The 27,631-nt window shown below is 47.7% G+C and overlaps 1 protein-coding gene across 2 annotated transcripts in view; it reads left to right on the top strand.

The window, feature by feature from the left end:
* Window positions 1-27,631, top strand: part of TMEM132C (transmembrane protein 132C) — a 1,238,854-nt gene that overhangs the window by 1,052,794 nt on the left and 158,429 nt on the right. For both annotated transcript variants that reach the window (XM_086942679.1, XM_086942678.1), the window contains exon 6: window positions 26,417-26,622. In XM_086942679.1, the coding sequence (XP_086798805.1) occupies window positions 26,417-26,622 (206 nt within the window). The remainder of the gene's footprint in view (window positions 1-26,416; window positions 26,623-27,631) is intronic.

The raw sequence follows: 27,631 nt of genomic DNA, 5'->3' as shown, positions 1-27,631 counted from the left end.
ATCATCCACTGTATCAACAACTACTTCATCCACTGCATGCTGTGCATCGGCTCTCTCCTCTGCATCCACCACGCCAACAACAACCATTCACCTCGTACACTGCATCCACTCTCAAAATCATGCGTTCTATCAATAACCACTGCATCCATTGCATTCTCTGCATTGGCTCTCGTCTCTGCATCCGCAGTGCCTATAACAATCTTTCATCCTGTACACTGCGTCCACTCCCTCCTCAGCATCCACTGTGTCAACAACCACTTCATCCATTGCATTCACTGAATCTGCTCTCTCCTCTGCATCCACTGTGCCTACAACAAACATTCACCCCGTACATTGCATCCTCTATTCCCTCAGTATGAACTATATGAACTACCACTGCATCCATTGCATTCTCTGCTTTCCCTCTTGTCCCTGCACCCATTTTGCCTCAACAACCATTCACCACATACACTGCACCCACCACGTCCACTGCACCCACTTCCTCCTCACCATCCACTGATTCAATAAATATTTCATCCACTGCATTTACTGCATCAGCTCTCTCCTCTGCATCCACCATGCCTACAACAACCAATCACCTTGTACACTGCATCCACTATATCCTCAGCAACTACCAAACCTACTGAAACAATTCCATTCACTTCATTCAACAGATACACTGCATCCACCATTTCCTCTGCAACCACTGCACCTACAACAACAATGATTTACCCCATACACTGCATCCACTCTCTCCTCAGCATACACCCTATCAACACCCACTGCATCCATTGCATTCACTGTATTGGCTCTCGTCTCTGCATTCACCGTACCTACAACAACTATTCACCACATCCACTGCATCCACTCTTTCCTCATCATCCACTCTATCAACAACCACTTCATCTACTGCATTCACTGAAACTGCTCTCTCCTCTGCATCCGCAGTGCCTACAACAACTATTCACCACATCCACTGAGTCCACTATCTCCTCAGCATACACTCTATCAACAACCACTGCATCCATTGCATTATCTGCCTTGGCCCTCTCCTCTGCATCCGCAGTGCCTATAACAACCATTCACCACATACACTGCATCCGCTCCCTCCTCATCATCCGCTGTATCAACAACCACTTCATCTACTGCATTCAGTGCATCGGCTCTCTCTTCTCTGCATCCACCATGCCAACAACAACCATTCACCTCGTACACTGCACCAACTATCTCCTCAGTATGCACTCTATCAACAACCACTGCATCCATTGCATTCCCTGCATTGACTTTCGTCTCTGCATCTGCAGTGCCTGTAACAATCTTTCATCCTGTACACTGCGTCCACTCCCTCCTCAGCATCCACTGTGTCAACAACCACTTCATCCATTGCCTTCACTGCATCGGCTCTCTCCTCTGCAACCACCACGTCTACAACAACCATTCACCCCGTACATTTCATCCTCTATCCCCTCAGTATGTCCTCTATCAACAACTACTGCATCCATTGCCTTCTCTGCTTTCGCTCTCGTCTCTGTATCCATTTTGCCTACAACAGCCATTCACCACGTCCACTGCGCCCACTTCCTCCTCAGCATTCCCTGAATCAATAAACATTTCATCCATTGCATTCACTGAATTGGGCTCTCTCCTCTGCATCCACCATGCCTACAACAACCAATCACCTTGTACACAGCATCCACTATATCCTCAGCAACTACCAAACCTACTGAAACAATTCCATTCACTTCATTTAACAGATACACTGCATCCACCATGTCCACTGCATCCACTCCCTCCTCAGCATCCACTGAATCGACAACCACTTCATCCACTGCATCGGCTCTCGTCTCTCCATCCACCCTGCCTACAACAACCATTCACCCCATACACTGCATCCTCTATCCCCTCAGCATGCACTCTATCAACAACCACTGCATCCACTGCATTCACTGCATCTGCTCTCTTTTACCTCCACCCCACCCACAACAACCATTCACCACATAAACTACATCTATTATCCCCTCAGAACCTGCCAAACCTAGTGAAACCATAGCATCTCCCCATACACTGCATCCGCTCTCTCCTTACCATCCACTATATCAACAACAACTGCAACCACTGGATTCATTGCAACCACCATGTCTTTTGCATCTGCCACACACATCATGTGACTGCACCTCACATGTACCACACCCAGCTGCGGCTCCTCCGCAATGACCCCACTGGCTCAGAGCCAACAGCTGAAAAAGAAAACAATATTTTTTATTGGTTTTGTTTTTCATCTGTTGGCTCTGAGCCAGCGTGTGCTGGGAGGAGCAGAGCTGGGCCATGGCACGGGGGAGGGGAGGTAGATGTGTACTTTTATGTGAGCATGTTAGTTTGGCCAGCCGTCTTAGGCCGGCTAAACTGACATGCGCACTTAGCTTTCTCTAACCCGGCTGTATTCTAAAGCTGGGTTGGAGAAACAGCACAGACTCCCTGTGCCTGAGTGAGCGGTACTCAGGCCTATCCCCATGCTCTGCTCAGGCTTGAGAGCAACACAGGGATTGGACGGGGAGTCTGTGATGCCAGGAACTGGAAGCAGAGGAGCGCGAGGTGGCAGGCAGCACTAGTTAAGTGTTTTTTATTATTATTATTAACAACCCCCCCCCCCCCCCCCAGCAGTTCTCCCGAGTGCTTCCCTCTGGCTGCCTCCCTCCCTGTGAACCCCTACACCCACCCTGCCGGTCAGGCAGCGCACCAGGTTCAAGAGCCTATGCATCGCGCATAAAGCCAACTATGGCCAGGCCCCAACTTACATTAAAGACCGGCTGTTAACTACATGCCTGGCAGGTCCCTCTGCTCTTCGGACGCTGGCTTGCTGGTCTGTCCCCTCTTTAGCACCTGCTCCAAAGGAGGCGGAGCCTTTTCCACAATAATCCCACAACTGTGAAACAAGCCGCCTGCAAATCTTCGGCAGGAACCCAACCTCCTCCCATTTAGGAAGAAGCTAAAAACACTTCTCTTTGCCGAAGCCTGGGGCACAACCTAACTAAATCACAACACAGTCTCTGGCAGACGTGCCCTGGTTGGGCTCTCTCTCACAGCGCTTAGAGACCCGGCGGTGCTTATGCGCTCTAGAAATACCAATTACAATTATCTGTATCACCACTGATCGCACCACTACGACCTCCACGTTGGTTGGAAGTCGCAGCCACCAAAATGGCCCCTCCCCATCGCATCTCCTGCTTTCCCTGCATTAAATGCCTCCACCCACATAGAAAAAGAAGAAACTCTCTTGCACCCATCGCTTCTATCACACTGTGCGTGGCACGTCTGCCTCATTGCCACTCTGCGTGGAGTAGCAGCTCTGGCTTTGCCTAGCTCAGAATGACTGGGTGCAGTGAGCCGAAGGTGCCCCTGGGGCGTTCTCAATGCTCAGGAGTACATGTGCACATGGCAGTGGGTGCCTGACCTTCACTCATTGCTCGGTTCATTCACCATTGTCACCCTGGGGAACAGCGTACTTTTCACTGTTTACAAAATGGGTGCCCGACGTCACGCACAGCATGAAAGTGTAAGAGGTCTCCCTGACAGGGCCATCTCAGGCATCCGCAATGTCAATATGTTAAAGGCAGGCAGTTGACTTACACCTCCACAGAGGTTCTCTCGAGGGCAGTGTAACACATGTTTCCTGATCCTTTCAGTACAAAAACTGTCCTTTAACACTTTCACCCCTTTGTATGTGTGCTGTACAATGCAGCATGCTTGCATACTTGGAAAAATGAGGCGAAATTAAAACTTTCGCAAAAATAACAGTTGATGGACAGAATGCAGAACAATTTCAAACATTCACCCCAGTACAGAGATCTGGGCCATCGTTTTTTTGCACTCCACACCACCCCAGTTCAGACATGGACATATGCAAATCAGCCTTGACCATGTGCCTCATGGGAACAGTCCAGCCCGAACTGCCAAGCCATGGCTTTCCTGAACCGGAATCAAGCATCCTAGGACCCAGCCATCTTCAGCCGGGATAGCTTGACTCCAGTGGTGTGGAGAGCATGGGACTCACGTCTGAGCCTACCCATCCCACTCGGGGTGACAAATGCAAAAATGACAGTTGATGGACAGAATGCAGAACAATGTCATCCATTCACCCCAGTACAGAGATCTGGGCCTAAATCCATCGTTTTTTTGCACTCCACGCCAACCCAGTTCAGACATGGCCATATGCAAATCAGCCTGACCCAGTGCCTCATGGGAACAGTCCAGCCCGAACTGCCAAGCCATGTCTTTCCTGGACCGGAATCAAGCATCCTAGGACCGGTGGGATGCTCAGACGTGAGTCCCATGCGCTCCACAAAACTGGAGTCAAGCTATCCTGGCTGAAGATGGCTGATAGCCAGAAACCGTTCCTAGGATGCTTGATTCCGGTCCAGGAAAGACATGGCTTGGCAGTTTGGGCTGGACAGTTCCTATGAGGCACAGGGTCAAGGCTGATTTGCATATGGCCATGTCTGAACTGGGGTGGCGTGGAGTGCAAAAAAACGATGGATTCAGGCCCAGATCTCTGTACTGGGGTGAATGTATGACATTGTTCTGCATTCTATCCATCAATTGTTATTTTTGCATTTGTCACCCCGAGTGGGATGGTTATGCTCAGACGTGAGTCCCAGGCTCTCCACATCACTGGAGTCAAGCTATCCAGGCTGAAGAAGACTGATAGCCAGAAACCGGTCCTTGGATACTTGATTCCGGTCTAGGAAAGACATGGCTTGGCAGTTCGGGCTGGACTGTTCCCATGAGGCACAGGGTCAAGGCTGATTTGCATATGGCCGTGTCTGAACTGGGGTGGTGTGGAGTGCAAACAAACGATGGATTTAGGCCCAGATCTTTGTACTGGGGTGAATGTATGACATTGTTCTGCATTCTGTCCATCAACTGTTATTTTGAAATTAAAACTTTTGTCCTTGTTATACGTGCTTGAGGCAGCGTAATATTTTGGCACAAATCCCTATTTACAAATCTTTGTAGGTTGTGATGTGCATCAGAACTCATGCGTAGTGTCATGGGAACACTCATGTAGCACCCATGGAACATGCGCCTTGATGCGCCGTAAAGCAGAGCAGCGCGTAGCACAACTCTGTGTTCATTTAGAATACTAGCTAATTTAAAACCAGATTTGTGCTGGATAGTAAATCCCAACATATCAGTTTGGGGCAGGTTAGCATCACTTCCGGTGCAAAGAGTTTGCAAGTGTGGGTACCTCTTTGAGTCCGGTTTGCATCACTTCCAGGGCAAAGCGTTTGGAAGTCTGGGTATCTCTTTGGAACCGGTTTACATCACTTCCGGTGCAAAGTATTTGCAAGTCTGGGTAACTCTTTGCGTCTGGTTTGCAACACATCCAATGCAAAGCATTTCCAAGTTTGGGTACCTTGTTTGGGTCCTGTTTACATCACTTTCGGTGCAAGGTGTTTGCAAGTCTGGATACCTCTTTGGGTGCAGTTTTCACCACTTCCGCATCAAAGTTTTTGAAAGTCTGGGTAACCTCTTTGGGTCCGGTTTGCATCAATTCCGGTGCAAAGCGTTAGCAGGCGTGGGACTGTGTTTACAAGGTGATGAAGAGGAGGGTGAATGTTATACTTATAAGTCTCACTCAGACATTAATTCGCATTTTCCAGCGCCTGCCCACTGCCTGACGCTGCTCCAAGGCTCTATGAAACAAGAGAATGTGGAGAATGGAAAGAAACAGTTCTCCAGAATGGTTTTGTCGTCCCTGGTCAGTGTGCCCCGTGACTCTGCCCGGCCACGTCGTGCTACGTACATGATGTTATATGATGCTCTGTGAGCGCTGAGCGTGGACCGCTCCCCACACACCCCCCAGCCCGGCCCGGCTCCCCCCTCATGGACTCTGCGAGCCCCCAGGACCCCAGGAGAACGGGATGCCTCCGTCTCCAAGGGGCGGAGCCTCATTAATATCACTTAGTGCACTCATTAGGGATGACGGCCCGTGTCCCGAGGCAGGGATGCCGAGGGTGCGGCTCTCCGTGCGCTGGTCCTTAATTGCTCGTGACACTTCGCTCCATCCCGCCTCGCCCGGGCGCGCGCAGCCGCCACTTAGCGCCTGATGGATGCGCCTCCTGGTCCCCACAGACATTCATGACACCTTGAGGAATAGACATGACAGAGGCTGCATCGGATGCAGCTCTGCGCACCCTCCATCCTCTGGGGTGATTTACCTACCCCCGACGGGATGGCCCCTCCCCCCACCGCCCACCGCTCCCCCTGATTATAAATGGGGGAGGCAGCGGGCTGTTAATGACAACATTGATGAAAGCGCCGATTAGCAGCATAGCTCCCACCCGACGAGGCTAATCCTGGCGTCTTTTCTACCTGTTCTTTACATGTTAATTGCCAACCTACCGCGGCACTTAAACCCGCATCAGGACCGGCGGGAGGTGCCAGTTGAAGGGGGGGGGGGGGGGGGGGGGGGCGCGGGGTGGGGGCTGCTCGCGATGCGCGTTATCTGGCGCTGCAAGATAACGCGCAGCGCGAGCAGTGACCCCCCCTCAACAACAACAGCTCTTTCATGACAGCTCGGGTGCCAAGAAGCCTCCTCAAAGGGTGCTAATGAGGGGCCGCCTGCTCCTTCCTGGCAGGAAAGTGCATTTCTCTGCTCATTATGCGGTGAATCCCATCATATACCTGGTGTCTGCTCCTCATTGCACAACAAAGACAGCCTCGTGAGCGGCTCCTTAGAGGGGCCAACTTAATGTCATTGAGGGGGCGGGGCCCATCATAAGATCATGAATTGAACACCAGATTGCAGCGGAGGAAGCATCATAATGCCATGGATGGAGCATCATGATGCAATAGAGTGATCACAGGGTGATGATTATAATGCCATGGAGGGATCATCACAGTGCAAATGAGACACCATCATAATGCCATGAAGGAAGCATCATAACAGCATGGATACAACATCTTAATGCCACGAAGGGGACATCATAACAGCATGGATACAACATCTTAATGCCACGGAGGGAGCATCATAACAGCATGAAAGCAACATCTTAATGCCACGGAGGGAGCATCATAACAGCATAGATACAACATCTTAATGCCACGGAGGGAGCATCATAACAGCATGGATACAACATCTTAATGCCATGAAGGGGCCATCATAACAGCATGGATACAACATCTTAATGCCACGGAGGGAGCATCATAACAGCATCGATACAACATCTTAATGCCATGAAGGAATCATCATAACAGCATGAAAGCAACATCTTAATGCCATGAAGGGGCCATCATAACAGCATGGATACAACATCTTAATGCCACGGAGGGAGCATCATAACAGCATGAAAGCAACATCTTAATGCCACGGAGGGAGCATCATAACAGCATGGATACAACATCTTAATGCCACGGAGGGAGTATCATAACATAATGGATACAACATCTTAATGCCACGGAGGGAGCATCATAACAGCATGGATACAACATCTTAATGCCACGGAGGGAGCATCATAACAGCATGAAAGCAACATCTTAATGCCACGGAAGGGGCCATCATAACAGCATGGATACAACATCTTAATGCCACGGAGGGAGCATCATAACAGCATGGATACAACATCTTAATGCCACGGAGGGAGCATCATAACAGCATGGATACAACATCCTCATGCCACGGAGGGAGCATCATAACAGCATGAAAGCAACATCTTAATGCCATGGAGGGAGCATCATAACAGCATGGATACAACATCTTAATGCCATGGAGGGAGCATCATAACAGCATGGATACAACATCTTAATGCCACGGAGGGAGCATCATAACAGCATGAAAGCAACATCTTAATGCCATGGAGGGAACATCATTACAGCATGAAAGCAACATCTTAATGCCACGGAAGGGGACATCATAACAGCATGGATACAACATCTTAATGCCACGGAGGGAGCATCATAACAGCATGAAAGCAACATCTTAATGCCATGGAGGGAGCATCATAACAGCATGAAAGCAACATCTTAATGCCACGGAGGGAGCATCATAACAGCATAGATACAACATCTTAATGCCACGGAGGGAGCATCATAACAGCATGGATACAACATCTTAATGCCACGGAGGGAGCATCATAACAGCATGGATACAACATCTTAATGCCATGAAGGAATCATCATAACAGCATGAAAGCAACATCTTAATGCCATGAAGGGGCCATCATAACAGCATGGATACAACATCTTAATGCCACGGAGGGAGCATCATAACAGCATGGATACAACATCTTAATGCCATGAAGGGGCCATCATAACAGCATGGATACAACATCTTAATGCCACGGAGGGAGCATCATAACAGCATCGATACAACATCTTAATGCCATGAAGGAATCATCATAACAGCATGAAAGCAACATCTTAATGCCATGAAGGGGCCATCATAACAGCATGGATACAACATCTTAATGCCACGGAGGGAGCATCATAACAGCATGGATACAACATCTTAATGCCACGGAGGGAGCATCATAACAGCATGAAAGCAACATCTTAATGCCATGGAGGGAGCATCATAACAGCATGAAAGCAACATCTTAATGCCACGGAGGGAGCATCATAACAGCATAGATACAACATCTTAATGCCACGGAGGGAGCATCATAACAGCATGGATACAACATCTTAATGCCACGGAGGGAGCATCATAACAGCATGGATACAACATCTTAATGCCATGAAGGAATCATCATAACAGCATGAAAGCAACATCTTAATGCCATGAAGGGGCCATCATAACAGCATGGATACAACATCTTAATGCCACGGAGGGAGCATCATAACAGCATGGATACAACATCTTAATGCCATGAAGGGGCCATCATAACAGCATGGATACAACATCTTAATGCCACGGAGGGAGCATCATAACAGCATCGATACAACATCTTAATGCCATGAAGGAATCATCATAACAGCATGAAAGCAACATCTTAATGCCATGAAGGGGCCATCATAACAGCATGGATACAACATCTTAATGCCACGGAGGGAGCATCATAACAGCATGGATACAACATCTTAATGCCACGGAGGGAGTATCATAACAGAATGGATACAACATCTTAATGCCACGGAGGGAGCATCATAACAGCATGGATACAACATCTTAATGCCACGGAGGGAGCATCATAACAGCATGGATACAACATCTTAATGCCACGGAGGGAGCATCATAACAGCATGAAAGCAACATCTTAATGCCACGGAAGGGGCCATCATAACAGCATGGATACAACATCTTAATGCCACGGAGGGAGCATCATAACAGCATGGATACAACATCTTAATGCCACGGAGGGAGCATCATAACAGCATGGATACAACATCCTCATGCCACGGAGGGAGCATCATAACAGCATGAAAGCAACATCTTAATGCCATGGAGGGAGCATCATAACAGCATGGATACAACATCTTAATGCCATGGAGGGAGCATCATAACAGCATGGATACAACATCTTAATGCCACGGAGGGAGCATCATAACAGCATGAAAGCAACATCTTAATGCCATGGAGGGAACATCATTACAGCATGAAAGCAACATCTTAATGCCACGGAAGGGGCCATCATAACAGCATGGATACAACATCTTAATGCCACGGAGGGAGCATCATAACAGCATGGATACAACATCTTAATGCCACGGAGGGAGCATCATAACAGCATGGATACAACATCTTAATGCCACGGAGGGAGCATCATAACAGCATGGATACAACATCTTAATGCCACGGAGGGAGCATCATAACAGCATGAAAGCAACATCTTAATGCCATGGAGGGAGCATCATAACAGCATGGATACAACATCTTAATGCCATGGAGGGAGCATCATAACAGCATGGATACAACATCTTAATGCCACAGAGGGAGCATCATAACAGCATGAAAGCAACATCTTAATGCCATGGAGGGAACATCATTACAGCATGAAAGCAACATCTTAATGCCATTGAGGGAGCATCACAATGCCTCAGAAGAATGATCATTTCTGATTTGAAAGACAGGTTTTAGCATCGACACAATAAAACCTGTCATGAAAAATAATCGGATTTACTTCCAAACATATCTTTTAGTCCTTGGGCTTGAAGGTTTTGTTGTTTTTCGGAGTTAGGAAACAACAGAGGATATATGAATGACAAAGAAATAGTAAAATGATACTGGGATCCGAACTCCTAAATTCAACACAAACACTGGGATGAGTGTGAGCCATTTATACTCATAAACAGGTCCTTTCAATGATGCATCCAAGTGAGGGCAGGTGTAGTAAAAGAAGTATGTTTCTCAAGTCAAACTCCAGCTGTAGTAAACGAGGTACTGGGGTGGTGAAGGGCAGTATTTATTTTATTTATTTATTTAGATTTGTAATGCGCCTTATCACCTAGGGGTCTCTAAGCGCTTGGCAGAGGGTGCACACGGACTAAATGGGGGGCTGCTAGGACGTACCCCATACCTCCAGGAAGAGCACGCTTTTAAGCTTCTTCCTGAAAGGCAGGAGGTTCATTTCCTTACACATTCTCACGGGCAAGTTGTTCCAGGCCACAGGAATTGCATTGGAGAATGCTCGCCCTCCCATTGAGGACAATTTGAAACGGGGACAGGCCAGAATGGAGGCATCTGCTGATCGGAGGGTCCTACTGGGAGCATAGGGAACCTTGCGCTCCGTGATGTACCTTGGCGCTTGTCCATATAGGGATTTATGTGTGGTGCAGAGGCCCTTGAACTTGATTCTTTGCCTAATTAGGATTAGCTCACATCAACTGAAAAAAGATGAAAGGCAAGGAATGGAAAATCGGGAAATGGAATGCGAGATAGAACAGAGCGTTGAGCACAGAATGTACATGTGAAAGATAAGATCTACTACATACCAACCTGTAGGACACTTAAAGATACCGCACACCTCACCCCCTACAGGAAAAAGAAGGAAAACAAAAAAAGGGTAATATTATATTGAATCAAATTTAATAATCAAGGGCATATTAGCAAGAACCTCGTTAAAATTATCGCTGTTTTAGCGGCAGGAAACTGCTGCTAAAACGGTGAGAATGGGCTTGATAATATGCGTTATAGAATTCCAATAGAAGCCCAGGTTAGATGGCCTGCACATCTATCCTTAGCATCTATTGGAATTCTATAACGCATATTAGCAAGCCCATTATCGCCGTTTTAGCGGCAGTTTCCTGCCGCTAAAATAGCTATAATTTTAACGAGGTTCTTGCTAATATGCCCCCAAGTCTTTATATCTCTCAGATTAGCCAGCAGTCTAGACAGGTCAACATTAGACACCAGCAGAAGAAGCCCACGTGGAACACGTGTTACTCAGTATCGCAGAAGTGTGAGGTTGTGTCACATTGTTCATGGAGTAATAACGAGCTCAAGACCTAGAACAGTTAACAAGGGCACTCGCAAAATCATGCTCTGTCCTCTCCTGAGTACTGAGGGCCTGTAGAAAAAAGGTAGAGCCGATGTCGACCAAGAACCTTTAAGTATTGCCCGGCGTTAACCGCCTCTCATACCATTCGAATCTATCAAACAAAGAGGCAGGAGCTGGAGACTGTAAGGCAGGAAACAGGAGTTTATTCCGACGGAGCAGAACACATCAAATCAGACAACAGGGTATCTTCTCGAGGTGCTCTAACCACATCTCTGAGGCCTGGCCTCTTATACACAGGTTTATGGTCTTTATTGCAATTTATTACATGTGGCACATTCTTGCAAATACTTTGATGTACGGAAAGACATCCTCGGAATCCCCGCTTCATGCCCGTTCCCACACACATTTACAGTAGAAGTCCCCACCCCGGTCTCAACAGGTGATGACTGTCGCGCAGCTGGACATTCCGCCGATTCCCGGAATGTGTGCGGCTGATCGGATATCATGGGGTGGGGTCTTTGATCGGTTGTGGATCCTTTGATGAGACAAGCTTCCTACTGTATGGGGGCAATAAACAGCATCCGCAGGGCCAGGTGGTGGCCTCGGAACGAGCAGGACAATCGGGCACAGAGGAAAGTGGGGTTTATCAAAGGATACAAGATCATGAAAGGGATGGAGGAAGGTGTTTAGATGGGAACGGGATGTGGCTCCGAGGCAGGGTTGCGCTGAAGGGGAGGTTTATGGCCCAAGCATGTGAGAGCGGGGGCTGTCAGCGTGCGGGGGGATGCTTGCGAGGTTAGAGGGAGAGAGAGAGACGCGTTGGCTATAAGCAGTGGGCAGAGAAGCCATGGCCTTCAAAATGGCTGCTACTTACGCGCACATATGAGCCTGAAAAGGGACAAGATGGCGCCGATAATGTTGATGTCGCAAACTAGATTTTAACAGTCCTCCCTTTTCAACATATCTAGCCAGCTTGTCAGTCCACGTCTATCCCCATTATATTCCTAACCTCGACATCGTACAATGCTTTCATGCGTTCTTTTTCAAAGTCCAGAGTCTTAGGGCAGATACAGTTTGCACATAGTGAACACAGGGGCGGCAAGCATTGAATACCCAGGCAGAATCCACATATTATGACAATCGGTACCAGTATAATCATAAATAACCCCCACCCCCAGTTCTTCACGGTACTCCAGAACCAACCCCCAATCGACCATTCTTCTTGTTCCTGATGAACTTCTGAGGAAAGTCTGTGGAGGTGTTCAATGGCTTTGTACACTGAGGGTGAATTGTCCGGTACGTAGGTGCAACAGCTGGACCCAATAATGCGGCATGCTCCTCTACGATCCGCTAGAACCACATCTAGAACAAGGCGGTTCTGAAGAGCCACCAGGCGGACCGCCTGAAGCTCGGCTGTATTGTTCGTGAGGATGCCAGCTGTAATGTTCATTGTCGTTTCAACTGCCTGGGTCAAATGTCGGATGGCACGGCTGTTCACCATCGGACCCCAGAGTGGAACAAGTCCCTTCATTGCGTCCAGGAACTGTGCTCCGGTGGAGTCGGCTTGCTCAATGTCTTTTGCTCGCCTTTGTCGGTGATGGTTTGCTGGAGCCACATAGGTCGGAGGAAGGATGAAGGCAATGTAACAGATACCCCCCCCAGCCTTTGGGGAGCCAGGTGTAAGCTTTTGTACCACAAACAAAGTACATATTAGGAGAAGTGACAAAAGAGGGTGGATCTGTTGAGTCCAAAGTTCTGGTGATGCGGCAAGCGCTGTGGCCTACCAGCTGTGTCCCAAGCCCTTCGATGCACATAAGGCCTGAGACATTGACGACAGATAGGGCCACAGTCAGGGTGGCAGCTGTTCGTTTCCGGAGGTAGGAGAAGGTGGGTCTGGTTCGGTTGTTGAACACGTGCATTTCGATCGGTTCTTTGACAGGGATGTCCATATGAACAGAGTCGTTGGATGTCAGAGGGCAAAAGTGTGCAGCAGTTCTCCCTGTTTTGTTCTGCCAGACCCCATGAAAGAAATGTGTCATAGTTCTGCTGGAAGTGGCATTATCCCTGTAGCTTTCTTGCAAGAGGATCAGCCAAGCAAGGCAGGAGCTGTGAACTGAGAAAGGTGAAGGGATGAAGGGGATGGAATGTCCAGTGGCGTGGGGTAACAACCCACATATCCAGCAGTTGGTGGCATTGGTGGCAAGATTGTGCTGGTCCAGCAATTGCACGAAGGAGTTGTTCCAAAACTCCTTACGTCTTTCTCGGAGTTGAGGTGAAAGAGAGACCAGGTAATGTTCTTTCATTGTGGTAGGCTGTGCAGTGGTCAGAAATGTCTTATGAGCTGGTGCGCTCTCTTCCACGATCCAGAGGGTGGTCATGAGGAGGAGGCAAAAGAGAAGAGCGATAAAGAGAGCAATAGTCTTTGAGCTGTGGATTTTGTCAGTCTTTGGGTTTCTGTAATGAATCTTTGGATGTTCGGTTGCTTCCATCATCTTCGTGCCGGGGGCTTCCATCATCTTCATATCGGGCGCTTCCATCATCTTCAAGGGGCTCAGTAGCGGGTAGAACCACAAACTTCTTTTGGCTTCTCTCCTGGTAGCCTTAGTAGTGTTAGGCCACTGCTCTGAGAATTGTAACTTAGTCAGTGGTCTGCTTAGCCGAAGCTCCCTCCTTTCGTCGCAGGTTATACCCTTCTCTGGATGGCACAGTGGGATCGGGGAATTCTGTCAGTTCAAGTGTCTCTTTATCAGAGTAGCAGCTCAGGGATGGTCGATCTTTGTCCAGCAGCTCTTCTTGGGTGGCCACGTCTTCGGTCGTCGTCAGGGTTGAGGAGATCTTTTTACAGTGGTGTGCATGTAGCCAGTTCCGCTTGCCTTCCACTCGAAGAGCTGTACGGGTGGTGATCAAAACTTGCCAGGGGCCCGTCCACCGAGGTTCCAGACTCTTTGCACGCTGGAAATTCCGGACCAAGACGAAATCACCAGGTTGGATGTCGTGTCCGGGGCCCCTGGAAGCATCAGGAATGGCATGCAACAACTGTTGATGGATAACAGACAGTGTCTTAGTCAGATTGTACAAATAGTCAGACATTAGGACGTCCGGGACGTCGTGACTGGATGTCAGTTTTGGTGCAGACCAAATACTCATGGGTCGGCCGAAAACAACTTCGTAAGGGGTCAAATGGTGTTTGGTGGGGGTGGAACACATTGATAGCAATGCCAGTGGGAGAGCATCTGGCCATTTCAGTCCTGTGGTAGCCACTATCTTAGCTAGTTTGATCTTCAGTGTGGCATTGTGTCGCTCAACTAGTCCTGCAGATTGGGGGTGGAAGACTGCATGAAATTTTTGTTTTACACCCAACCCCTTCATGATGAGTTGGATAACTTTGGCTACGAAGTGGGGGCCATTGTCGCTCCACAAAATTTGACAAAGGCCGTAGCGAGGGAAGAATTCTTTCAGTAGTACCTTTGCAGTGGCAATGGCAGTGTTGTCGCGAGTTGGATCGGCTTCCACCCACTTGCTAAATGCGCACACGACAACAAGCACATACTTCAGACCTTGGCATCTTTCTAGTTGGATGTAGTCCATCTGCAGGACTTCAAATGGATGATTTGGAACCCCAAAGCCTCCCCGGGGTACTACAGTTCCTTTCCCAGGGTTGTGCTGCAGGCATATCAGACATTGTTGGACCAGACGTTTAGCAGAGTCTGCGATCTTGTCGTTGTGCCAAACTTTGGAGACAAGTTCGGTCATAGGGGCGAGTGTGCCATGGTCAGTATGGGGATCAGGTATGAATTGGGTAGCAACCATTTGTTCGTGTCTTTTGTCCGCCAGTAGCCTTCATCGTCTGTCAGTCCCACCCGTGCCCATTCAGTCAATTCGTGTGATGAGCTGGCCATTTGGATGTCTCTAATAGTCTCCCTAGCGTCCGTCCATTTTCCTGCTTGTGACCGGGTCACGTACATGTGCGTCGTTGTCCTATTTTCAGCTGTGGTGCGGGCAGTGATGTCGGCCAGTGCATTTCCCTGCCCAATGATGTCTGTCACCTTTTTGTGTGCCTGGAATTTTATTACAGCAATTTGCTTGGGAAGGAGGACCGCTTCAGTCAGAGCAGAGACTAGATCTCCGTGTAAGATGGGTGTGCCATGCGAGGTCAGGAATCCCCTGTCCTTCCATAGGAGCCCAAAATGATGAACCACCCCGAAGGCATACTGGCTGTCGGTGTAAATGTTTGCTGTGGTTCCTGCTGCTAGGATACATGCTCGTTTGTGAGCAATCAGTTCTGCTGCCTGTGCAGATCGTTGTGTGATGCGGGCTGTCTCTACTACAGTTCGGGCTGTGGTAACTGCATAAGCAGCTGAGGTCGTGCAGTCGGGGAGTTTGATGCAAGAGCCATCCACCCATAGCTCCCCGTCAGGGTCTGGGAAGGCTGTGTCTCTGAGGTCGACCCTACTCCTAGTCTGTTCGTCCGTGAGGGTCACACAGTCGTGTACAGGGGACACATTGGGGTCGTTCTCAGGTAGGGGCAACAAAGTTGCTGGATTCAGTGTGGTGCATCTTTTCAGGGTGATGTGGGGGGCAAGTAGAGTCAGTTCGTACCCAGTCAGTCATGCACTAGTCAGATGTTGCGTCTTAGTGTAGTTCAGGAGGATGTCGACCGCATGGGGCACTAACACCGTGAGGGAGTTCGAGAGTACGATCCCCTCACTCTGTCGGATAGAGATAGCAGCGGCAGCTACAGCTCGAAGGCAGGCAGGCAAAGCTCTGGCTACGGGGTCAAGAGTGGCAGAGAAGTAGGCACATGGGCGTTGTTTTTGGCCAATGGACTGGGTCAAGACAGACAAAGCGCATCCCTCCCTTTCGTGGGTGTAGAGGGAGAAGGGTTTCGTGTAATCGGGGGTTCCTAGGACAGGGGCTGAGCAAAGGGCGTCTCGTAGTTCTATGAAGGAGGATTGGCACTCAGGGGTCCAAGGGAGCAGGAAGGGGACATCTTTAGCCAGCAGGGAAAGCAGTGGTTTCACAATGAGGCTGAAATTTGGCAACCACTGTCGGCAGAAAGAGGTGAGGCCTAGCAGGGAGCGGACTTGTTTCTGGGTTTTAGGGACAGGGGTATCTAGAATGGTCTGAATCCGGTCGGGGGTAAGCTTTCTCCCGTCTTTGGACAAGAGGTGACCTAGGTAGGTGACCTGGGGTTGTTCAGAATTGCAACTTCTTCTTGGAGACCTTGTGGCCATTCTCCGCAAGGAAGTGCATGAGTTGGATGGTGGCTGTGACTGCAAGTGAGTGGTGTCGGCCGCCAAAAGGATATCATCAACGTACTGTATCAACACAACTCCATCGGGTGACTGGACTGCGCCCAGTTGTCTCTTGAGGGTCTGGCTGTAGATGCTGGGACTTTAAGTGTAGCCTTGGGGTGCTCGGCAGAATCTATACGAGCAGGCTTTTAGGGTGAAGCCGAAGAGGTATCGGCTGTCTGGGTGGATGGGGATAGAGAAGAAAGCGTTCTTGAGGTCAATGACAGTGAAGGTGGTGGCAGTGAAAGGAATCAGAGTCAGAATAGTGGTGATACTTGAGACTACGGGGTACTGAGGTACAACTATTTTGTTAACCTCTCGTAGGTCGATGATGAAGCGGTACGCTTTCTCATCTCCTTCACCTTGCTTCTTTATAATGGGTAGGATAGGGCTGTTGCAAACATTGCTAACTACTTCCTCTACCACTCCTGCATCTATCAGGGACTGGATAATCTTTACCAATGCCTTCTCGCCCTCGGGCGATATCCGATATTGTGGATGTTTTGGTAGTATTGCATCCTGTCGAACAGTTATGTGCACTGGATCGATCATCATGCGTCCTACGTCTGAGTCAGTCTTAGCCCACAGATATGGAGGCAGAGTGTCGAGTAGGGACGGGTCAGCATCAGAGATGGAGAACATGCGTCGGGAGGGACAAAGTCTGAGCAGAGTCGGGTTATCGTACAGAAAGACTCAAACTCCATCTAGCGAACACCTAATAGTAGCTCGGAAATGCTTCAGTAAGTCAAGTCCCATAATGGCATCAGGGGTGTTGGATGAGAGCAAAAACGTCGTGTCAGTGGTGTTATTTTCTAAGTCAAAGGAGATCGGTGTGGACAAGGGATTGGTGGAGGGTGTTCCATCGAAACCTATCGATGTTACAAGTGAGCCAGACAAGGGTGCCCTTGGAATCAGTCGTTTAGATAACGCACTACGTGTCGCGCCAGTGTCTACCAGAAATGGAGACTTCGTACCTAGGACCTTAGCGGTGACATAAGGACCTTGCTGGTCAACATAGAGCTCAACTGGATCCCTCCCTTGCCCTTGGCAGTCCTATGCGAAGTCGTGGGCGTCGTCGCAGTCAGACTGCTGGTACTGGTTCTGTCGGGGACGGTCAAATGTGTTCAGTCTGCCTGGCCTGTCATTGCTGGTGTCGTTTGTGGACCCTCGTCCCTGTCCTCTATTTCTTGGCCCACCCGCTATATCTCTTGTATCCCTATTCTTATTCATTTCTGATAGGACCGACACTGAGATTTCCAATGGCCGAATCCTTTGCAAAATGCACACTGGTTCTCATCAATATCTTTTCGTCCAACATAGGTTGTGGGTGTAGGGTCTTTAGGGGTGGATTTCTAGGAGCATTCGACTGGTAATTTCCCTTGTACTGCTCTCGTCCTATAGTCACCCCTTGCAACTGTGCAATCATCACCCTCTCCTTCAAGTCCTTTTTCTTTTTCTCGGTCGCCCTATCGTTTTCATTCTTCTGATGCTCGTAATACTGAGCCATCTGAAGGATAGCCGAAGGCTTGGATGCTGCCCAACTACTTTCGCTAGCCTGTAGTTTCTGAGAGACCTCCTGTGACAGACCTCTAACATAGTTCTGGACAAACAGATGATGTCCGGTTGCAGTGGTCATGTCCCGGCCGCTGTAATCGGAAAACACCATTTCGAACCGGGAGAAGTATTCTGATACGTCTTCCTGGGGTTTCTGGCGGCAGGCCGTTACTATCGACCAGTCCACCTTCTTTTCTGGGATCAGGGTTTTCAGTTTCCGCACGATTTTGTCTGGGAGTTCTAAAATGGGCTTCAAAGGTTTCTGTCCAGGCTCTCGTTGTCTGTCCACGCCATCGAGTTGTGACCAGGTATGTCCGAACAGCTCAAGGTGGTCGACTTTCCGGATTTGCTTCCACACATCAGCTGGCAGACATAACCCGAAAAACAAATCGATGTCAGCTAGGGTCATAATCATTGAACCTAAAGTTCTACCTAATTCAGTATAAAAGGCAGTGGGGTTTTTCCGTAAATCGGGCAGGGATTTTCGGAACGTCAGAATATCTTGTCAATCCCATGGTTGGTAGACCCAGTTATAATCTACCCTCCCTTTCGCATCTTGATGGTTAACATCATCGTGCGTTCCCAGACCTTGTGGGGTAACCCAGTAGGGAGCGGCCTCCCTTATAGGCATCATGGCGCTAGCTTGTTCTTTTCGAGGTTCAGTCGTTACAGGAGTCATAGATTTAGCTTCCAACCCCTGTTCAGTGAGGTGGCGGAAAACTTCAAGCGAACGCGTGAGGAGGTCCGTCACGTCACACTCGCCCTCATCCCCGATGTCAACCTTCCTATATAGAGTCGTTAGGCTCTCGGGACCTTTGTCTTGGTATCGGTCTTCATAAGCATTTAGGGTATGGTAACAAAATCGCACAACAAAGTGCCGTCTGTGGCTCTCAGCATATAAGTTGTACATATCCATTACGTACTCCTCACTCTCCTTCCGTTCTACTAGTGTCTTTACTATCTTGTCGATCCCTGCTCGCTCATCCTTGCTCAACCTGTTTATTCTAGTGGAATCTTTCCTTCAGGCCTCAGGGTCGTCTAATACTGCTGTTTGTGCTGTATCGAGTACAAGGGGTTTGGCCGGCACGGAGGACATGAGGACCGAGGCCCTGGTACTATTCTCATCTGCACTTGAGGGTGGCGGGTGTTGTACTAGGGGTCGGGAAGGGGCATATGGAGGGGGCATATAGATGATCGGAGGACCTAGTAAAAGATCATCGTTTGCTCACTGTTTCATGGGTAGCTTGGGGTAGAGTATAGAGGGTGTTCTGACAGGACACTGACTCGATGTTTTGGACTCTTGCTTCTGTTTGGTTTCCTCTCTCTCCTTTATCTCTTCCTCTAACTTTCTGGCAGCTAGGTGAGCTGCTTTTCGCAGTTCTTTCTCTAATCTGACTTTGTTTCTCTTTTTACGTTGTTCTGTTTCTTTGCGCCACATGCCGAGACTATCAAGCATAGTGGGCGTTGTCTTATTGTTACGAAGGGCTGTTTCCAGCGCGTTTATTTTATCTTCATCGAAGGATCCTATCAGTGGCCACTGACTTCCCTGATCCTTTCTTGTATACTTGTGCCATAGTTTGCTATAGGCTATGGCGATTAATCCATGCTTCATGAACATGTCCTTATTAGGGGTGCCTTCCTGTGGAGCTGGATGGTTCATCTCTAATAAGCGGTCCGGGCTGAACCAACTACCAATCAGTGGGGAGAAGATAGGCATGACAGATTACAACGGGGGACAAAGGTCCGCACTACCTATCCTTCACTACTTGCAAAGACTAGACAGAATATTTCTATTCTACGTTATTTGCAAACAGAGAATATCTCAAAAGAACCAACTTCGAACAATCAATGTTCGGACAATCAATCAATCAGTGGGGAGAAAAATAGGTACGACAGAATACAACGGGGGACAAAAGTCCGCGTTACCTATCCTTCACTGTCTGCAAAGGAAGAGAGAATATTTCTATTCTTCCCCGTTTGTAGGCAGAGAATATCTAAAAAGAACAAACAATCGAAGAGTAATACTAGTATTTTCCAAACAATCAAACAATCGTTTCGTAATTTTGTCGTGTTACACGAACTTACCCGGACCGCATGGACAGTTTCTCGTCTTCCACATCCAGCGCCCGATCATCCTCTATTCTCCGTAACTGTCGCTGCACTCCTGATGGTTCCCAGTCAGGACCGTTGATCACTCGAGAGAGGTCTGCTCGGAACCGGTGAAGTTCGGATGATCGGCTGCCAGATGAGGGTCTATCAGGCAGGAGCTCTCCCGATCGTTGCAGTCGTTCACTCTGTCGTCAGGACCTCTCCCACTGGATCCACGAGTCGCTGATGGGCCCCACGTTTGGGACGCCAATTGTGGAAAAAGGTAGGGCCGATGTTGATCAAAAACTTTTTCAGAGTTGCCCGGCGCTAACCGCCTGTAATACCACTCGAGTTATTAAACAAAGAGGCAGGCGCTGGAGACTGGAAGGCAGGAAACAGAGGTTTATTCCGACGGAGCAGAACACGTCAACTCAGACAACAGGGTATCTTCTCGAGGTGCTCTAACCGCATCTCTGAGGCCTGGCCTCTTATACACAGGTTTATGGTCTTTATTGCAGTTTATTGCATGTGGCACATTCTTGCAAATACTTTGATGTACGGAAAGACATCCTCGGAATCCCCGCTTCATGCCCGTTCCCACACACATTTAGAGTAGAAGTCCCCACCCCAGTCTCAACAGGTGATGACTGTCGCGCAGCTGGACATTCCGCCGATTCCCGGAATGTGTGCGGCTGATCGGATCTCATGGGGTGGGGGCTTTGATTGGTTGTGGATCCTTTGATGAGAGAAGCTTCCTACTGTATGGGGGCAATAAACTGCATCCGCAGGGCCAGGTGGCGGCCTGGGAACGAGCAGGACAATCGGGCACAGAGGAAAGTGGGGTTTATCAAAGGATACAAGATCATGAAAGGGATGGAGGGAGGTGTTTAGCTGGGAACGGGATGTGGCTCCGAGGCAGGGTTGCGCTGAAGGGGAGGTTTATGGCCCAAGCATGTGAGAGCGGGGGGTGTCAGCGTGCGGGGGATGCTTGCGAGGTTAGAGGGAGAGAGAGAGACGCGCTGGCTATCGGCAGTGGGCAGAGAGGCCACAGCCTTCAAAATGGCTGCTACTTAAGCACACATATGAGCCTGAAAAGGGACAAGATGGCGCCGATAATGTTGATGTCGCAAACTAGATTTTAGCAGGCCTCATTTATGAGAAGTGACGCATCGCTGCGTGAAAGTGTCATATTTACTGTATGACGCATCATGTCGCAAGGAGTTACAGATACGCCAGTATTTCTGACGTATTTGTATTGCGCAAAAGTGACGCTGGGGCTCATAAATAAGCCCCTGAGTTCTGCAGAGCCACCCATAACCTCGCCCAGCCTATGGAGTCCCTAGTAAGACCCATTACTCAACAGTACTGAAGATTTGCCCATGTGCGCAACTTGAGACTTTAGACTCTTTCTTCTTTATCCATTAGGTTTTTGGGCCTACTGATAATGTGATGTATCTTTACTGGATTGCGTTTTTTCTCTATTTTGCTTGTTTTGTACAGTTGCCATTGCTTATATATAGATGTAGGCGTGCCCCTGAAAGCTCAAGCTCGGTCCGAACCTGAAGCCTGGCTCTGACTCAGCTGGAGATCCTGCTGAACCCTCGAGCTCATAATGAGCCGAGCTTTCCTATGATGTCCGCCTGCCCCCTGCTCTCTCTCTACCCTAGGCGTGGAGTTACCGTCAAAGCTGCTGACTTTGGAGCTGGAGATCCCGGTACAGGTCTCGCGTCGGCTCAACATCCTGTGACTCTGGGCAAACCAATGAATCCCCCTTGCCCGCAGAACATGAATGTGACCTTGTGTAATGCAACTGGTCTGTATGTAAAGCACGCCAATAGCTTTGGGTTGAGTTTTCCCTATATTTAAACGCACAAAAATCTACACACGGAGGTGAAAACAAAGCATTAACATAAGAATGAGAGACAAATAGATATCGGCTTGGTGGCTGATTTGTACCATAAAACCTAATTAAATCACGGTTTCCCCACTTATATTAAGTGATCTTAGGCAAACATTTTATTTCACCAAAACTCCTTTTTCTTCATGTTTGTTATGAAAGCACTTTTAAATGCACAAGTTCAGAATACCAGCTGTACAAAAACCTATGGTGTTTGATTTACTTGACTATAATATTGCTCTATATTAATCTTGGCCTCATGCAAGGTTCACATGACAACTGTCCTGCCTCTTACTTCACTAATGGCACTGTTGCCAGGGTGGGGGCGGGGCAGGAATGGTTCTAAGCTCATGTTTAAAAACGATCAATTTAATAAGTACTTCTCAGTGCAGTGCTATAAAGTGACTTATAATGTCAAAGCTTCCACGTATTAAAGAAATACAATTTCAAGAGACTTTGTCATGTATTATGTGTTGTTTATTGTATGATTTATATAGCAACATTTTCAGGGCTCAGCCCGTGAAAGGGCTCTAAGAGCCGAGACAGACACTTTCCCCGTTAATTTGTTGGCTTGACCACCTCAACTAATTTGTACATGTCCTAGAAAAGAAGCAATTTTCAAAGTACCAGTGAGCCCTTTCAGATTCAGCCTCATGCAATGCTTCCTCGCGACCCCAGTAGTGATGTAACAACGTGTGATGTTATGTGCGGGTACATTGCTAGGACTAGGTTACAGTTACAACATGTTTCAAACATTTATCCCCAACTTCAGAATTAACCCGACTCGCTCCATAATCACCTGATTTGCTCTTTCCATCGATCCATTCATGTTTGGGTTATACAATGTAGTGCGCTTATGTTTGATGTCCAAATTAGCAACAAAATGAGTCAATTAATGGGAAGTAAATAACACTCCATTATCTCACGTTTGTAATTGGCAATTTCCTCTCTTTGGAACCACTCCTCTAAAAATTCTAAGACCGAATCTGTGTTGGGATTACATAAATCTTTAAGTTCAGCCCATTTTGAAAAATAGTCAATTGGGAAAATTGCACATACTTTTCAATTAGTCCAGTACTCATAAGGACCCAATAAATCAATTTCAATCTCTATCCTAAAGGCACTGGGATGGTGCCATGCATGAATACTCGTAGGGCAATCTTGAAGGTAGTTTCCAAATTGGCTCACTGTTTACACTTTTGACCAAAAGAAGGAATGTGATCATAATGTGTTTTTTTTTAGGTTATCTTTTAGATCCAGTTATCAATATAACTCTTATGAGCTAATGCAATAATTAATTCATTCCCAAATGAAAACTACATTTCCTCTCTGACCTTGTACCTAATTTGTAGATCAGAGCCCAAAGCCTTCTCCCTGGGCCAGTCATTAATTATACATTCTTTGACCTTTATCAAGGTAGTATCCTGTTGAAGTACCACTAACCACATCTTTTCACTGACAAATGGACTGATATATTCAACAACTGCACCTCTCTTCAAAGCCCTTTCAACCTCTTCATCACTAATTTGTTCTTAACGTCTCGGCAAAAAAAAAACCGTAACATTAAGGGCAGCAGGAATGCTTGTACAGTACTTTTAAAATCGAGAAAGCATTCTAACTACACTTGATGAAACCTTCACTGAGACTTTGCTGTTGAGCAAGGACTTCAGTGTTTGTGAAAAACATGTGCCTCAAACAAACTTCTTGAATATAGTTCAACAATACAGCCACAAACCAGTACTTCAGTTTCCATCGCTGAATACCCTGACTCTGCTTGCACCACATATCTAGAAGCAAATGCTACTGCAACCCCTATGCTTGCCTTAATTTGACTGAATATAGCTCCTAACCCCTCTTCTCTAACCTAACATCCATTGCAGTAATATATTTGTCAGATTGTGAATAAGGTCTCAGAAGGACATATTTTACAGTCACCTACATATGTTTCTCAAAAGCATCGTTTGTTTGTCTTCATAAAAACTTTGCACCTTTAATCAAGAAGCTGTTAATGTAGAAACATTGAATAGTCATTCACAAATCTCTGACAGAATTCACAAAGACCTAGGTAAAGTCTGAGCTCATCTTTAATTGACCGTTTTACACATTTCTTTGATTCTCCTGTTTTTTGGGGGGTAAAATCCCCCCTGCAAGGAATTTTGTGGCTCAAATACTCTACCTCATTAGCCAAACATTTGTAGTTATGAAGTTGGAGAAGCAATCATTTATCCCAAAGAATGGCAATACACTGTGCAATATTAGATTGTTTCTCAATAGAATTATCTAAGATCACACCATTTCATCTTGGATTGCCGCCACTACTTTGATACTCCAAGGAGAATGTGTATCAGTTTCTGGAACACAGAAGGGGCTGAAGCTCAACTAACTGGCATCCTGGTACACCTGGTGCATGTCCATCGACTCTACAGTAATTATAATTTAATAATGTGTCAGTTCAATGTGAAGTAGTGTGGCTCACTGGTTAGAGGCGGCAGACCCGAGAGCAGAGGACAGCCCAGGACCAGGGTTCGATTCCCGGCGCGGCAGGTTTCTGGACCAGGGTCAGCGGACTCGATAATTCTCTCGCCTCGGTGCCCACTCTGATCAGCGATCACACTCGGCAACTCTGGGCATTAGCTTGCCTCATCTTCACTAACGGCCCCACCAGACCGCCGGGGATGCCTGGTCTCACCCTGGAGATACCCATTAAGGGACGATCTCTCAGGGAAGCCAGGAAGGGTTTCGCAGCGATCGAAGCGCCTTGGGACCCTACGGGTAAGTAGTGCGCTATATAAATGCCTATACATACAATGTCTAAAGTGCAGCAAACGTTGGTTCCATCTACTTTTCACGCAGGTCATAAATAGGGGGGAAGCGGGTGGCAATCCACCAGACTCGCCTTAACTGATCTTAAGTCCACACGTAACCTCATAGTTCCCACTTTCTTCTAAAACAGAACTACAGGGGAAACCCATTCAGAAGCTTCCGATGGCTCAAGCAGCTCAGTAGAGTATATCTCCTATAACATGGTAGAGAGCTCCCCACCCTGCACTGATAGATACACCTGTAAGGGTCATAGGGACAGTGCCTTGTTTGAGTATAATGTTGTGTGTGAATTCAATGACCATCCCCCGTTCCTTGTAAGATAGAGTCTTACATTTGTCCTACAATACTTCTGGAGCCTCCTCTTCTACCGCCATGCAATAACCCTTAGTGTCAACATACTCAACAAAAAAACACTGGAACTTTGGCAATGGGATTAGGGTAAATAAAAATTGAGCCCTCATGGCATCATCCAAAGACTGTTGACACTTTGCCTACTATATGTTTAATTTGAAAAGCAATTGTGGTGATGAAGTGCCCAACATATTTGTCTTCTTCTTGTTATAACCACATTCCTTAACATCACTTCCAAAACAATTGTAAAGGGGACCCTGAATCTGCCATTGCTGCAACCTCCTACCCTCAAATGTGGGTAATAACGTTTAGTGGCTTAAAATATTCCTAATCCATTCCCAAAATATTGATTTCTGCCCGACTCGATTGTACTGAATCAATATCATCAGGCAATTCTAAATTGCCATTTAAATCTTCAACTACATCCTTATTCTGTAGGATTCACTGACATACCCGAGTCTCTGTTTTATTGTAAAGTCTTCATAACACCCTCTAAAACAATATGGTTCTTTGTGTCATCCTTGTCATCGGTGTCTTGTTCAAAAGGTTGGTTGCCACAACACCAGGCTGCATGCACATCAGAGATATAATGCACTTACCGACACATAAAGCACTCTTTCCCACAAAATCTAAATGAGGCTTTATGATTTATAGAACCCCAACGTGTGAGTCATAAGATTTCTGATTCTTGTGTCTAGCTTTGTCCATTTTGTTCTTGTCTAGCAAGTCCTTTCCAGATGTGGTTGCCACTTCATTGATGATTGAATCCACATTTGTTTTAAAGGAAGTAATTGAAGGTTGAACACATCTGGAGATGTCAGGGGTCTCTAAAAGGAAGGATTTCTTTCTGGTTGGTACACCAGACAATGACTTGAAGTCTTTCTTCCCCTAACCCAGTGCGCCCTCACAATTCACCTGTTTATCTTTTCAGATTTCACATTTGCTGTGCATGGAGGGCTTGTTTAATATTGGTTGTTCTTGGTCGTGTTTTGCAGGTTTCTGACAGATGTGACTATGTGTTTGTGAATGGCAAAGAAATGAAAGGCAAGGTGGACGCCATGGTGAACTTCACGTACCAGTACCTGAACGCCCCCCTGCACATCACCGTCTGGGCACCGCGGCTGCCCCTGCAGATCGAGATCTCTGACACGGAGCTCAATCAGATCAAGGGGTGGAGGGTCCCCATTGTCGCCAACAGGAGGTAAGGTTCCCTGCGGCGAGCATGACGCTGAGGAGTTGGGTGGCTGTTTGGTGTGACACAGCAGCTGTCCATGCGTATTGAGATCTCGGATGCCGAGCTCAGACAGATCAAGGGGTGTAGGGTCCACATTGTCGCCAACAGGAGGTAAGGTTCCACACCGCAAACATGACACCAGGGAGTTGGGTTGAAGGTCCCAGTTTTGGATACCAGGAGCTATGGTCCACGTTATCAGCACAACTTTGGAAGTTAGTAACTGTTCCACTACGGCTAGAGGTACCATCTGGAGGATCAGTTCGTAAAAAGTCCGGTCTTGGGATGTTTTCAAAAGCACGACTCATTGGTAGATCTTGGTAACCTATTGGGATGTAGTGGATGCCAAGCTGGCGTGGGATGGGAGAACTATGTGCGTGAAGGGCTCTGTGTGCAGTGCACGGAGCTTTGAATTCAATTCTTTGGCCGACTGATAGCCAATGAAAATCCAGCGAGCCTTTTCTGGCTGACTCACACCTTGGGATCCCTAGCAGCGTACGTGCAGCAGCGTTCTGCACAACTCGTAGTTGTCGAATGACTACCTTGGGAGTGCCTAGGTAGAGGGAGTTGCATAGTCCAGACGGGAAAGAATCAATGCCTGGACATCCAGCCTCCTGGCAGGCTGGACGTTGTGCAGCTTGGTTTTGCTTGTGCAGCAGGCATGGTTCTGAAGCAGCTGCCTGATGGTTTGGTAGCCTGGGTTTCCATTGAAAAGGTTTTACCCAGGCAACCCCTTAGACTTTTTATAACCATTTTGGGGCAAGCAGGGGACAAGACATACTAGCCAACCCTGGGCCCGTTGAGAAGGATTCTGCCTGACGATCATGAGTTCAGTTTTATCTTCGGTCAACTTAAGGCAGGATTTATTAATCCAGCTGACTACCAGCTCCAGACATAGTAGCTTTTGGTAAAAATCAAGAAGTATTTGTTCAGATCAGACTCGAGCCAAAAACAATTTCCTGCCTCCCCAAATACACAG

Source organism: Lissotriton vulgaris, chromosome 11 (genome assembly GCF_964263255.1).
Source record: "Lissotriton vulgaris chromosome 11, aLisVul1.2, whole genome shotgun sequence".
In the NCBI taxonomy this organism is placed as follows: domain Eukaryota; kingdom Metazoa; phylum Chordata; class Amphibia; order Caudata; family Salamandridae; genus Lissotriton; species Lissotriton vulgaris.
The sequence above is the reverse complement of the archived record's forward strand: the minus strand, read 5'-3'. Positions and strand labels throughout refer to the sequence as shown.